Source organism: Myxocyprinus asiaticus, chromosome 11 (assembly GCF_019703515.2).
Source record: "Myxocyprinus asiaticus isolate MX2 ecotype Aquarium Trade chromosome 11, UBuf_Myxa_2, whole genome shotgun sequence".
Classification (NCBI taxonomy): domain Eukaryota; kingdom Metazoa; phylum Chordata; class Actinopteri; order Cypriniformes; family Catostomidae; genus Myxocyprinus; species Myxocyprinus asiaticus.
This window is the reverse complement of record NC_059354.1, coordinates 37,458,021-37,473,458: the sequence shown is the minus strand read 5'-3', so window position 1 is coordinate 37,473,458 and position 15,438 is coordinate 37,458,021. Positions and strand designations below refer to the sequence as shown.

The following is a 15,438-nucleotide window of genomic DNA, read 5'->3' as shown; positions in this document are numbered from 1 at the left end:
ATGTATCAGGTTTTAAGGATGTTTGGAAATTTTTTACTGGAAAAAAAGCCAATAAAAATAAAATAAAAAATTCAGTCTCATGGAATGAACGTTACTAAACTCAGCAAAAAAATTAAAGTCCTCTCACTTTCAACTGCTTTTATTTTCAGCAAACTTATCATGTGTAAATATTTGTAAGAACATAAAAACATTCAACAACTAAGACATAAACTGAACAAGTTTCACAAACATGTGACTAATAGAAATGGAATAATGTGTCCCTGAGCAAAGGGGGGGTCAAAATCAAGAGTAACAGTCAGTATCTGGTGTGGCCACCAGCTGCATTAAGTACTGCAGTGCATCTCCTCGTCATGGACTGCACCAGATTTGCCAGTTCTTGCTGTGAGATGTTACCCCACTCATCCACCAAGGCACTTGCAAGTTCCCGGACATTTCTGGGGGGAATGGCCCAAGCCCTCACCCTCCGATCCAACAGGTCCCAGACGTACACAATGGGATTGAGATCCGGGCTCTTTGCTGGCCATTGCAGAACACTGACATTCCTGTCTTGCAGGAAATCACGCACAGAACGAGCAGTATGGCTGGTGGCATTGTCATACTGGAGGGTCATGTCAGGATGAGCCTGCAGGAAGGGTACCACATGAGGGAGGAGGATGTCATCCCTGTAATGCACAGCATTGAGATTGCCTGCAATGACAACAAGCTCAGTCCGATGATGCTGTGACACACCGCCCCAGACCATGACAGACACTCCACCTCCAACTCGATCCCGCTCCAGAGTACATGCCTCGGTGTAATGCTCATTCCTTCGACAATAAACGCGAGTCCGACCATTCACCCCTGGTGAGACAAAACCGTGACTCGTCAGTGAAGAGCACTTTTTGCCAGTCCTGTCTGGTCCAGCGAAGGTGGGTTTGTGCCCATAGGTGACGTTGTTGCCGGTGATGTCTGGTAAGCACCTGCCTTACAACAAGCCTACAAGCCCTCAGTCCAGCCTCTCTCAGCCTATTGCGGACAGTCTGAGCACTGATGGAGGGATTTTGCATTCCTGGTGTAACTCGGTTAGTTGTTGTCGCCATCCTGTACCTGTCCCGCAGGTGTGATATTCGGATGTACCGATCCTGTGCAGGTGTTGTTACATGTGGTCTGCCACTGCGAGGACGATCAGCTGTCCTTCCTGTCTCACTTTAGCGCTGTCTTAGGCGTCTCACAGTACAGACATTGCAATTTATTGCCCTGGCCACATCTGCAGTCCTCATGCCTCCATGCAGCATGCCTAAGGCACGTTCACGCAGGTGAGCAGGGACTCTGGGCATCTTTCTTTTGGTGTTTTTCAGAGTCAGTAGAAAGGTTTCTTTAGTGTCATAAGTTTTTATAACTGTGACCTTAATTGCCTACCGTATGTAAGCTGTTAGTGTCTTAACGACCGTTCCACAGGTGCATGTTCATTAATTGTTTATGGTTCATTGAACAAGCATGGAAAACATTGTTTAAACCCTTTACAATAAAGATCTGTAAAGTTATTTGGATTTTTACTAAATTATCTTTAAAATACAATGTCCTGAAAAAGGGATGTTTCTTTTTTTGCTGAGTTTATAACTTTTTTGTAAACTGAGTTTTACGTGCTGCTTTCTATGTTTCGCCGCAGTTCCCTGGTGAAATTAACACTAGAGGCGCTACAGCACCTGTGCGTTTTATTGACTTTCACACAAAACACAAGTACAACTGCTGACTAATTTTGTACGAATGTTGATATATGCATTTCAAATCACAGCATGATACAAAATCAATACCCCAAATAATGCTTAAGGTCATTGCTTCTACTGTACCTATTGAGAGGATCCACCACGATAGCTCTGGGGTGAGACATGTCTCCCTCCAAAAGAGTCTTCCTGGTTTCTGTTGCCCTCTCCAACCTTGCCACGCTGATGGTTTTTCTGTAGCCATCATTTGTCCAGTACAGATTATTCCCAATCCAATCCACTGAAATACCCTCCACATTATCAAGATCTGCATGAGCACACAAAATTAAATTGAATAAATTGAAAAGCACGCCATTATCTACCAATTTACCAGCCAGTTCGGGTTAGATAACATTGTAAGATTGTATTGTATCTGAATACAAATACAATTTCAATACAATAGAATACAAAAGAATGACTGTGTGTGATTGAGTACAAATCCTTTGATAATCACCATCTTTCAAAATTGTCTCTCGATTGCTTCCATCAACTTTCTGCCGCCCTATCAAAAAACTTGTAGTGTCAGCGAAGTATATGTTTCCAGTTTCAGCATGATAGTCAAGAGCTCTTGGATTCACCAAGTCCTCAATTGGAACCATGTGCTCATTGCTAGACTTCACATTCATGTCCAGACCATGAATTATCCCAGGTCGCCCCTTTCCATAGAAAAGGAAAAGATCATTCTTGGGTTCTGTGGAAGTACAGAAAAAAAGTGTTAACAAAAATACTTCACAAGTGCACTACAAGTTCTTCTATGCTACATTTTACATCCAAAAGTATGTGAATACCCAAACACCACATATATGTGCTTACTGAATGTTCACTCTCAAACTCATGGGTTTTAAAAGGGGGTTGGTTCATGCTTTTGTCGAAGAAGATTTCATGGCTGTATTCTTGATTTCATGCCCCTTTTATTAACTGCTGTAGCTGAAATAGCCAAACCCATTAATTAGAAAGGGGTGTCTGCATAATTTGGCAATGTAGTGTATATGTTATGGTACTTGGCCTCAATAATCAGTTATGTAAAGGTCTACAAAGCCAGATACTGGCAATCAACAAAGGCAAACTCACTGAGTTAGAAAAATGAATGAAGCAATCAGCCCCACTTAGCATCCTCAGGCAAAAATTATCTTGATTGAGAGGATTCATTTGTCAGGCTCCAGCAATGATATTTTTGTTAATTGGGACTCTGTTTAAACAATAAATCTCCTGTTGTCAGATTAACAAAATAGCACAACAAAAGCAGAGGTTATCCATGGGCTTGATCCAAGCTCTTAGAAATTAGCCTCTCATCACATAGGGAATAACACAAAGGGCAGTATAGACTGTCTGTTGTGCAGCAGGCCAATGGGAGAAGATAATGGGTAAAGAGAGGAACCTCGGCTCAACGTCAGCCTTTCTCGTGAGATGAAACCAGTGAGGGTGAGACCACACAAGCATCACTTCAATTTATCATTCTGAGAGGTAGAGCTCCAATACCTTGAAGAAAATTTAGTGCTTTGAGACCTAAATATCAAACAATAAGGAGACTATTGGATGAAGCCAACCAGAGTCAATTAGCAGAGCTTCTCATCTCATGTAAAGTAACATAAAAAGGAAGACAAGACTGTGAACATACTGTAGCGAGAGAGAGAGTGACCTTCCAGTTTTTCATGATTACTGGACAAGGATGTTTAATAAATCACTTTACAAAGATATCTTGCACTGAAACCTATTTGTTGGTCCATCTATTGTGAATAAGCATTTAATGACATTGTTTGCTATGTGTACAAACTCTCCAAAAAAAGAGCCTGCATTAGTAAACTAATGTTATGATCCAGGCTTGCAAGCATGTTTTACTCTGTATAAGCACCTCATAAAGAGCAATATCTAGTCAATAAAACATTAAGAGCAGAGCAAAACTAGAAAAAATGTATATTTCATATAGGAAATTTCAATGACTACTCCATATTTTACTTATTTCCATGTCTTTTCCAGGGCTGGAAATCTCAATTTTAAAATTTCTTAATATCCCCTGGTTTTCCATAACCATAGGAACCCTGTAGAGCAACTTTCAACACCCCCAGAAAAAGTGACTGTCAAAAGTTGTGAGGTGGACTGACTTTTGCAGGACTGGCCATCACTTCCAAGAGTGAATCCGGTGCGACAGCGGCAACTCCGGGATTTGTAGCTCCCACTGAGAAGGCAGATGTGCGTGCATCCTCCTGCCTTCCCATAAGGGTCGATCTCACACGCATGGCCCTTGACTGAGAAAAGGACACTAGTGTCACATACACGGTCAACACATTCTTAAATTCATTCTTAAAGTGTTCCTGGATCAATATATTTTTGTCTTGGCACAACATTCCTATCAACCAGTCAGGTTAGGGTTAGGGGTTAGGGTTAGAAAATGTTTATCAAACTATCATTCCCCTCTAATTTTTGGGTTGAATACAGTTAGGTCTTTGATTTTTGTCCAACAAATATACAAGTCCTACTTGTTAAATCACTGCAAAGATTTTATAACAGTGCTTGCAAGTCAAAACTTAATTGATTTTTCCCTTGAACATTATAGCTAGGGTTTCAGCCAAACTGCTTACCATATGCACAGACAGGGTTGGCCCCCTCAGCCAGACCACTGTGCCCCCTCTGTCAAAATGTTGTATTTGTTTAGTTATTATCTTTTAAATGTGTTTTACTTTTTTGCAAGCCTAAATATTTAACTAAATTGTAAAATAAATTAAAGCAAATTAATCCTTAAACTATTTGTAGTGAGTAATTGAACATTTCAGGTGGAAGGTGGGGACAGGAGTTATGCTGTCTGGCCAATTGACTGCTCTCTTCTTAATTAGAAAAATATTTTCTGCTATGTAATTAAGTCAGAGCTCAGAGGCTCAAAGGCTAAAAGAAGGAAATGGATTGAAGAAATTGGATTTAAGGATGAATGAATGATGTAAATGATGTAACTAAAAAGTGCAAGCATAAGTGGAGAGATGTGGTCCTCAAGATTTAACACCAGCACTCGGTGCATTCAATTGTCCAAATTGTGAGTACAGCGGTTTACTACCTTTTGCTGTGTTTTGTTAATCAATATAAGTGAAGCTGTCTTAAACATTATTTAGGCTGATAAATGGATAGAGGGGTGAAACATAATTTTCAGTAATGTTAAATCTTATGGTAAAGTGGCAAATCTGTGCCCCCTTCGAAATTTCAAATGCCCCCTCGGGTAAATTATCCTGGTAAATTAGTCTGCGCACAGACTCCATTCATAGTTCTTTTGTAGATAATCTCAGCCTTTGGTGTGCTTTTTTTTTTTTTGTTCTTTGTTGAACTATTTATTGCCATCTTTATGTCCTTATTCTTGTTTGCAGCAAGGTGAAAACAGTGTTTATCATAATAAGTTCAAAGCGGCTCTTATGTAGCATTCCATTTACACAGAACCAAAGCCTAAAACCTAAGCTATCCATGTACTATTCTAATGCTGTCTTGCAAGCACTGTTTTTTGTTTGTTTGTTTTTTTCAGGAACTGCACTATTTCATGTATAGTCTGCATTCAATGAATTGCACAACTTAGACCTGAAGCAGCCTATTGACTGTTTGATATTGTAAATGTAAACATTGTTAACATCTTATAATAAGACATATAAGACTAAGGATAAGATACGTAGCTACAAAGAGTGATGCATAAGAAGCAGAATGAAATTGGATACCTAGACATGTTGTTAGGTATAAACAAGCAATTCAAATCAGCCTAACGTACACTTTACCTTTTGGTTGACTGAGCTTGTGATAAACCCGTATTGTTTTCGCATTTCCTACGCTGGTTAGAGTCTCCGGGTCTGTGACATTAAACCGATTTATCCGCAAGATGTCTACAAATGCTTCACTGGAGGGTTCCGAGCGAGTTGCATACAAGTAGTCCTCAAAGACAGTTAATCCATGCAGGTGGGCCACCTAGAAAAAAGTGACATTGACTACTTCAGGTTAATTAGAAGGCTGAGAAGCTATTTAGCTAGGTACAATCACCTTGCATGCCCAACAGAAAGCAGAACACTACAGATTTCTGATTACATTCAGATTACATTCTGGTATCTACTTGTGTTTTCAACAATCAAATTAGCCATTAACAAAAGCTGTTAATAGCTCTAATTCAACCTGGCACCAACCTACTATGTTCTGGCTTAAATCACTTTGACTTACCTAGTAGTTACAAATGTAAAACTGGTAATAAAAAAAACCTTTAATACTAAAAGGGTAGCACAGATTTCTGGACTGAAACCTCACTGCTGGGGGGGGGGGATTGGTTCAACTGGTTCGCTGGTCTTAGTTGGTTTAAGATGATATCTTCTCTCTAGCTGTTTTTTTATTTTATTTTATTTTTTAGCTGGTCTACCAGAACTTCCAGCCTGCTGCCAAGTGCCCAAAGCCCCTCTAAAACCAGAAAACAGACCAGGCAGGGAGACCGGCTAAGACAAACAAACCAGCTCAAACTAGGTTTATTTATTTATTTATTCAGCCAGCCATGCTAAGCTGTTAGGCTAGTCTGTTTTGATGGATTTGAGCACTTGTCAGCTGGATGACCAGCTAGAACAGCTAAATGCCTGCTTAGCCATCCAGAGACTATTTAGCAGAGATGGGCCACTTCTATTAAAATGAATGGGAAAAATTGGAGCGCCCAATGGCCAATGGATGTAGGATAGGAAGTCCCGCTTTTTTACATACAAAATAGCTGCCCAGCCTGCCTGTGAAAGTTACAAAGATGGATCCCGAGTGAACTGACTTGCTAAAAAAAAAAACAGCCAGGCTGGCAGACTAGCTAGACCTGTTGAAAACCAGCTTGGCCAGGTTGGGAGACCAGCAAAATAATCTAAAACCAGCAAACTGGCTGGTTCTATTTATTTATTTATTGGCAGGGCTGAATGTAACTTAATCCTGTTGGTATGCATTCAGAACTTCAGGCAGGGTCATCCAGAGTGCACATATTCCTCTGGGGACACTTCGATTGTATGCTCTTGACTCTAGTGTACATGTTATATGACGCCTATGTGACAGGAGCAGAAAGGAACCACTAAACTCTGTCCACAAACACATGCACACTAAAATGTACTGCACTTAACCTAAAACATAAAGGAGACAAACAATGTCACAAATGAGACAAACTCTTTCCATTGCTCAAGAGGTAGCACTGAATCCAAGATAGTGTATAAAAGTTAAAAGTACTTAACCATTCCACCACAGCAAAGTAGACTTGCTCCAAAAAGTATTTGGACACTTAAGCTAAATTAAAAATGTATTAATTATTTTTCACATTTATGCATTTTGCAGATACTGGCCTTTTTCACTACCACTGTAAGTGTCTTAATGTTACTGGATTTTTTTTATTTTTTCCAAATTAACTTTTTTTTATTTTTATTATTATCATTTTGTGGTTATCAACATTATGCCACAAATGATGTAGAATGAGCTTTACTTGTATTGAACCAAGAACATTCCTTTAGGTTTCCAAATCCTTTGTGGGGCCACTGTATGTCAAATCAAATGGTTTACAGTGTATATCATCAAATACAGGTGAGTACAATGCTATGGGTTTGTGTGTGTGTGTGTGTGGGTGTGTGTGTGTGTGTGTGTGTGTGTGTGTGAATGTGTGGGCAGGTTTAAGTGGTTTACAAGGACTTTTTTTTTAGGTTACAAACTGGTAATTACAAGGGTATTATGCTATAAATGTTGTTTATGGAGGACATTTCTAGTGTCCCCATAATTCAAATACTTAAAAAAATAAAAAAACCACACATACTAAATTATGTTTTATTGAAAAAGTAAAAATGCAGAAAGTTTTTTGTGAGGGTTAGGTTAAGGGGTAGGGTTAGGGTTAGGGGATAGAATCTATAGTTTGTACAGTATAAAAATAATTATGTCTATGGAGAGTCCTCATAATGATAGCTGCACAAATGTGTGTGTGTGTGTGAGAGAGAGAGAGAGAGAGAGAGAGAGCTATGAATTCATGCTTTGAATTACAATGAAGGTTCACTTGGAAGGGTGCCTAAATAGGAAGGTGTCATCACATAATAAGGAACCAGTTAAAAAAAAAAAAAAAAAAAAAAGGGGGGGGGGGGGGGTTGAGGTACAGTTTTCAGGCACAGCAGAACCTCACCTTAATTTGCCATGGAAATTAAATATGTTAGCAACCTCTTAATATGATGCAGCTTGCATTTATGAACACCATTAAACTGCACACATGCACGCACATGATGATCCATTTCTCTATGTATATGGCCTTCCACACTTTCCAACATCGAGAAGAACTTTGGGTTGTTTAGTTGAGGTCTACTTTAGAATAACAATGATCCCTAATTACCGCCCTCATAACTGCACTTTAGGTAAAATATTCTAATTGGTGGATTTGTTTCAGAAGAAACTAATCTAAACTGTGTATTAATTTAGACTACTAAATCCTAGGAATGAATTTGAGAAATCAAAACACAGACAAAGCAACAAAGGTACGGTAGCTTCTGGGCATAAATGCCATTACCAGTCTTTCCCTAGAAAAGATAATTAGAGCAAGGCTTTGTATCAGACAGACAGCTGCTCATGTTCTTAGTAAGTATGCATATACCAAGTAACTGCATGTGTAAATTCACAATTTCTTCACATTGTTGTTTTCTACATAACTAAACTAAACACTTTTCTGAGTATTAGTAATACTGGGATTGGTAACCCTATTTATGATAATTTGCTACATAGCAACTACATCTTTTAATTCACCCACATACAGTAAAACGTCGTAACAAATATAAAAAAGCCAAGTGTGTATTGAAAATGCACTCACTTGATATCCCTGGATGATAGTGTGTCTGTTTTTGCCATTGTAATCCACCATCTCAATGTAATCCAGATATGCATCAGCCCAGTACACCAACTTCTTCACCAGGTCCAGTGCAACTGCAGTTGGCCACTCAACCTTATAATCCACAAGCCGAATTCTGTCCATGCCATCCATGTTGCAGCGTTCCAGTTTGGCTACATTCCCATAGTCGGTAAAGAAGAGCATCCTGCAACGGATTGGCAAAGGAAAGTGTAATTTCCATAAAGTCATACAAAGAATAGTTCACCCAAAAATGAAAATTATGTCATCAGTTACACACCCTCATGTTGTTCCAAACCTACATAAGTTTTTCTCTCATTTAGAAATATCTTGTCTGCTATTTCCACAAAATTAAAATAAATGGAGACTGGGTCTCTCATTTTCCAAAATGACAAGTCATTTAGTTAAAATATAGAGTTTGCATTACTATCCCTAGAATGCATATGTGTGTTGTATTTGACCCATGTTTGTTTCCAATTGTAATCAATGCACTTAACATTGTTAATACATTTGTAATACATCAATTGTTTTTATTTTCCATCAATTGTTTAACTATATACAGTATATGTTCAATACCATGTTTATGTTTATATGTATGTGTTGAATACAAGCATAGAAAGTTGTCATTCTGCTGATGCTTTTTCGCAAAGTGCATTACATTATAGCAATTACAGCAATAGTTCCCTTGAAGCAACCTGTGGTTAGATGCCTAGTTCACAGCAAGGGTGCAATGGTAATAGCTAAAAGTACAGTTGTTGAAAGTACACCTTACTGTGATATGAAATACAAAAGAATCTCATGAGCTGTTCCCTTGACATTTAATCTTTTTCTTTCCATGCAGAGAACATGTTGCCAATTAAAACAAGATCTCATTAGTGACATGCATAAATGCATTTATCAAGTGACAACCTCCTTTGAAGTATTTCAATTACAGTGGCCTTGCTCATAGAGCAATTCAATGAAGGTTCCCTTTTTTGCCCTTTTGTTATTTCAATTAAATATTAAGGTAGATGACCAAGAGTTGAACAACTACAAAAATCTAGCAGCAAATACAAAGTGTTATTATACTGACTGAGTTTTCAAGCTCTAACAACAGCAGATGTCTACTGGCTGATACTGCAAACATAATTTAATTAGTTATTCAAATGAGGAATGTAACAAGTAAAGAGTTCGCACGAAGCCACCAGTGCTTAATTGCTCCAGAGAAGCAAACATAAAACATAGAGGACATTAAAAAACCTCACCGTAAAGATCAAAGATCCATCTCACATTTTGTTTTTCTCCTGAATTCTTCACAGCACGGAATCAACCTTTCCTTGTAAGTAATTTCATTTGTCTCTTTGGGACTGAAGTTGCAAAACTCATTAAATGTTTCAAAGTCTGACTTTTACAGTAGCTGATTGGAATATCAGTAAAAGGTTTAAATAAAAAACATTTCCCTCTACCTAAGGGTTCTGCTACTTGACCCTCCTCCATCTGGGCAATCATTTGTTTTTTTGAATGTGAAAAAAAATCATTGAACATTGTATCAGCGTTGCCTTCCAGCATGCCAACAATAAAAACGAATTGGCTCATGTCGCACGTACAAAGTGTATTTTTCAACTGTTCATCATCTTGATTTTTTTCAGATTCAGTTCACAGATAGTGATCCTATATTGATAGAAAAGAACAATTCATACCAAAAATTAGACTAACAGTTTTATAACATTATCTTAAGGGTCATTCACACCGGACACAAAGTGGAAGGGCAGGAATAAAACACAGTGATTTGGAGAGCCACTTTTGAAAGCTGAACTGATTTAACTTGACAGCATTATAAATGCATAGATGCTGAAACGCACAGTGAGGTTTGGCGCAAAAGCCAAAGATGCCTTTCTCCATGTGTAGCAAGATAACAATTACAAAACTGTGCAGATGGAACACAGAAACATGCCCCTTTATGTTACAGTATCTATTTCTAATCTACTAACATTAAATATCTCTAAATATTAGAGCGACTTTAACCCCTCCACAAAGCAGTATTTACGTCTGTGTAATCATTTTATATCAGAATAACTATTACAACTTAAAAAAAAAGGCAAAAATGGATTTCACCTTTGACAAAGGGCAATGATGTACTTGATCCATGTAACTAAAATACAACGCAGTGATTTGGTGGCCTTTTAACTTCTGCTATGGCTGAAGACTCATTACTGTCAGCCAGAGGATCTCTCTCTCTCTCTCTCTCTCTCTCTCGTTCTCTTTAAGCATGCACTCCTTTACAGCACCTTTGCGCTGCTGAATCAAAATATTGATGTCAAATATAACACCAAAATAAAATGGCACACAGAATGATAAAAGCTGATAAGGTATCTGCAAGTTCAATGTCTTCTTTCTGCTGCAGGATATGCCCTATTAAAGCCCTGACACAGCAATCCACAGTATTATCCTCTCATCCCCATTTAAACTCTGGGTGGGTTGGTTCTTTTAGCCTAGAGTTTGCATAGAGTTCCATAGGTTTAGGCACCTTCAATTCTTCAGCCAAGTAAGATAGTTCATTACCCTAAATGTAGGCTGTTAACAGTTAGAAAGCAATGGAACAATTTGGTGCATTAATATACTGTAGCATGTGCAGTCATAGGTGTTGTTTTTTTTTTTCTTCTGCATTTTAAAACAGTTTTGAGCATGCTCATCTAATCACAATTCAGTGGGAACTATCCATTTTGTATTTACTGACATATCAGCCTAACACATCTGAAATATCACCTATGAGCAAAACACACTGACGATTATAGTGGTTTATGAGAAGACCACCTAAGAACTGAATATGATAAAACAAAAAAATCATATAGTTCTGTAACTTGTAAATATGCTATATACTCCCATTCCTCTACGCTCTGCTTTGATCGTGATTGTTTGAGGCAAGCACACGTGTATTTTTTCTCACCACTGTTCACTGTAATGTGTATATAATTTTGCATCTGAATCTAATAAAAATAAGATAAAAACAAAACAGATGAGACCAGTTCACCAAAGATATTCTTGTGGCCAAAGGACCACAATCACAATGACTGCAGAATGATAAATCTGCAATACTTTATTTGTTTGATAAACTCAATAAGCCCAGGCCAACACATTATATTCACCAACCACCTCAAAACACAATAGAAACAAATTTGACCCAGTCATACATATTATCTACTGCTTTAGACCCTGGCTTTAAGTAATCACTGCAAGGTGACACAATGGTCGAACCCAAGCACAGACCGCTGGGGAGTTTCATTACAGTAGAGAATAACTGAGCAGAAAATACCTCCCTTTCTTTGGGGAAGACAGATTACCAAGCAAGAGGGGAGGAAATAGTGTTTATACAAAGATCCGCACAAAGCTCTTTTTTCATTTTGTTCTAAATCAAATCCAAGTTTCACCCTCTCCACTGTCTATGGTAAAACATTGTTCTCATAGCTTTTCAAAAAGATTATGGAAATTTTAAGGGATAGTTCACCCAGAAAGGAAAATGCTCTCATCGTTTACTAACCCTCATGTTGTTCCAAACCCCTATGACTTACTTTCTTCCATGAAACACAGGCAAAATGTTAGCCTCAGTCACCATTCACTTCATATTTTTTTTCATGGATTAAAAGTGAATGGTGAGTGAGGATAACATTCTGCCTAACATCTACTTTTGAGTTCCAAGAAAATAAGAAAGTCATATAGGTTTGGAACAAAAAGAAGGTTAGTAAATGATGACAGACTTTTCATTTCTGGATGAATTATTTAGTCACTTTGAAAAATGAGGTTAAACCAAGTTCACCCATATTTCCTTTTTGGGATTTTTGTTTCAAATTTGAAAGCTACATTGTACATAAAACGTTCTTCAAATGCAAAAAAGAGGAGGAAAGCTTTCTATGTACACAAGCAAGAAAATATACACAAAAATATACCAAAAAATAAATAGGGCAGGGAAAACATTAAAAAAAAAAAAAACACACACACACCAAACAGTGAAGGTTTCGTGAACTCTCCATAACCACTGCGCCTCATGTTAAGCCACTATCACAAACCGCCCCAATTTCTTTTGTTTTCACTCCATTGCTCCAGGCCTCCTCTCTCAGCCTCCCGCAAATACATGCAGCTCAAATCTCATCTCGCCAATTAGAGGAGGGCAACCAGAGAAAGCATAACGGATAAGTAATTTAGTAAATTGCACTTAGTTTACATGGAGCCTGGAGGGTTAACCAGTGTTCCTCCCACATCTCGAGCCCTCAGCTAGTGTGCACTGAAGGGCATGTAAAAATCTTGTGAGAGAAATCCCTGTGGGTTGTGTTCATGTAAACTCAATTGTCCTGATAAATACCATGTTATAGAAGTAAGCATTTAAGTTGGTAAAAATTATCTATGCTCATAAAGGTCTATAAAAGGACACAAAAAAGGCAATTCCCAGTGAATGGAGGAGGAACTGTGTTGAGCTTGTTTGATAAGGGTAAAAAGGGCCAACTCTGAGATTTTTCCTTAACAGGATTTTCTGCTTAAGGTCTGCACTGTAAGGTGAATAACGGGATCTTTCAAAAACATATGCAAGCCCAAGAATAGAAGCTCAAACCAGAGGCATATGTTCCAAAAGGCATAGTGCATGTACAGCACACTGACAGCCTCACAGAGTTCAACACTGCTACATCTGAAAATGGCAATTCTGTATGTAGGTAAGCATTACTTTGGGACATACATCTGAAAAGTTTCCATTTCCTTTTCCTTCTCCTTTTTTCATGCACTTTGTACATCTAGGTTTATCACAGTACAAGTCAAAAGTTTGGACATAGTTGACTGAATTTATGCTTTTTATGATCTTAAAAACTGTTTGATCTAAAGGCATATGATTAAATGTTTAAATTAGTGTAGCAAAATATTTATTTATTTATTTATTTACTTTTATTTTTTTTTAAATCGATGAGCTGGATCAGATAGTGAAAGGCAGAAAAAAAGTGCCCAGCATGGGCTACTCTGTAGAAGCAAAAATGTAAGATTTTTTTTTATTATTATTATTATTTAACATTTGTTGGTAAATACATAATTAACATAATTCCAATAATTTTATTTCACAGTTTTGATTGTTACTTTTGTTAGAAAATGTGAAAATTAGTAATAATAAAGTATAACTGTGTCTATACTTTTGACCGGCAGTTGAATCTTGTACTCAAAGCGTCATGTTTATTTAAATTAGCAATTACATTTTCGGAGTGTCTATTTGCACCCTGTGTGGCAGATGTAAATAGCATCTGCCACACAGGGCAGCTCTTTGCACCCCAATAGTCTGGTGGAACCACAGAAATATGCGACAGACTAACCAATAGATGTTGCTGCAGTGGAGTGGGGTGTAAAGACTGTGTGTGAATGTGTACTGTTGCGACCGCGGTTCGAATCCGCTTTTTGTTCCACTCTATTTCCTATCTGATTTCCTGTTTCCACTCTTAAAATTTCCTTTAATACTACTTAAAATGCTACATAAAAATTAATATAAATGTTAATTTCATCGCAGTGATTTGGTCACGGTGAATGTCGGGGAGTGCAAAGAAGGATTTGATCCGGAGGCGGGGTCTGTCGATCGCACTCGTTCCCACGTAAAGCCATGGTTACTGTAGTAAAACCAAGGTTAATTTTTTCTAAGGTAAGGTTAAGGTTAGGTTTAGGGGTAGGGGTTAATATAGCGTGTCTGTAGGACTCTAAATAAACACAACAAACGTACTGCAGTGATGCCCATACTGAACACTGCGTGCCCAATTATTAGGCAAATTGTATTCCTCAGGATTAATTTTATTGTTGAACAAACACAATGCTCTCAGTCAATCCAAAATGTTATTGAACCTCAAACCTGAATGTTTAAAGAAAAAGTGAGTTTTGTCCTTCTCAGGGGAATATATAAGTGTGCACAATTATTAGGCAACTAAATTACAAAAATAATTTCTCCCACCTCAATTGTTTATTCTTAAATTTTAGAGTAGGTGCAACAAATAAGTAACACAAAATGACAATTAAATAACATTTTTGGCCTTTCAAAAATATTCAGTGACCAATGTAGCCACTCTTCTTTTCAGTAACTGCCATGAACCTTCCATCCATGGAGTCTGTCAGTTTCTTGATCTGTTCACGCTCAACTTTCACTGAAGCAGCAACCACAGCCTCCCAAATGCTGTTCAAACAGGTGTACTGTCTTCCCTCACTGTAAATCTCACATTTGAGAAGGGCCCACAAGTTCTCAGTAGGATTTAAGTCAGGTGAGGAAGGGGGTCAAGTCATTATTTGGGCATCTTTGAGGCCCTTGCTGGCTAGCCAAGCAGTGAAGTACTTGGATGCATGTGATGGAGCATTGTCCTGCATAAAGATCATGGCCTTCTTGAATGTTGAGGACTTCTTCCTGTACCACTGCTTGAAGAAAGTACATTCCAGAAACTGGCAGTAGGTTTGAGAGTTCAGTTTCAGTCCATCATCAACTCGAAAAGATCCAACTACTTCATCCTTAATGATAGCAGCCCATACCAGTACCCCCTCCTCCACCTTGCTGGCACCTGACTCGAAGTGGTGCCCTGTGTCCATTAGTGATCCAGCCACGGGCCCATCCATCTGGTCCATCAAGAGTCACTCTCATTTCATCTGTCCATAAAACCTTTGAAAATCTGTCTTCATGTATTTCTTCGCCCAATCTTGACATTTCAGCTTGTGAATATATTCAGTGGTGGTCGTGTTTCAGCCTTCTTGACCTTGGCCATGTCTCTGAGCACTTGGCACCTTGTACTTCTGGACACTCCAGGTAGGTTGCAGTTCTGGAATATGGTAGCATTGGAGGATAATGGGTTCCTGGTAGCTTCATGTTTAATTTTT

The 15,438-nt window shown here is 38.2% G+C and overlaps 1 protein-coding gene across 1 annotated transcript in view; it reads right to left on the bottom strand.

Moving 5' to 3' along the window:
- The window catches only part of LOC127448473 (low-density lipoprotein receptor-related protein 1B-like), a 508,438-nt gene that overhangs the window by 244,687 nt on the left and 248,313 nt on the right, over window positions 1-15,438 (bottom strand). Inside the window, exons 7-11 of the mRNA XM_051711016.1 lie at window positions 8,548-8,770; window positions 5,489-5,675; window positions 3,845-3,988; window positions 2,197-2,433; window positions 1,830-2,010 (exon numbers count right to left, since the gene is read on the bottom strand). Of these exons, the coding sequence (XP_051566976.1) occupies window positions 1,830-2,010; window positions 2,197-2,433; window positions 3,845-3,988; window positions 5,489-5,675; window positions 8,548-8,770 (972 nt within the window). The remainder of the gene's footprint in view (window positions 1-1,829; window positions 2,011-2,196; window positions 2,434-3,844; window positions 3,989-5,488; window positions 5,676-8,547; window positions 8,771-15,438) is intronic.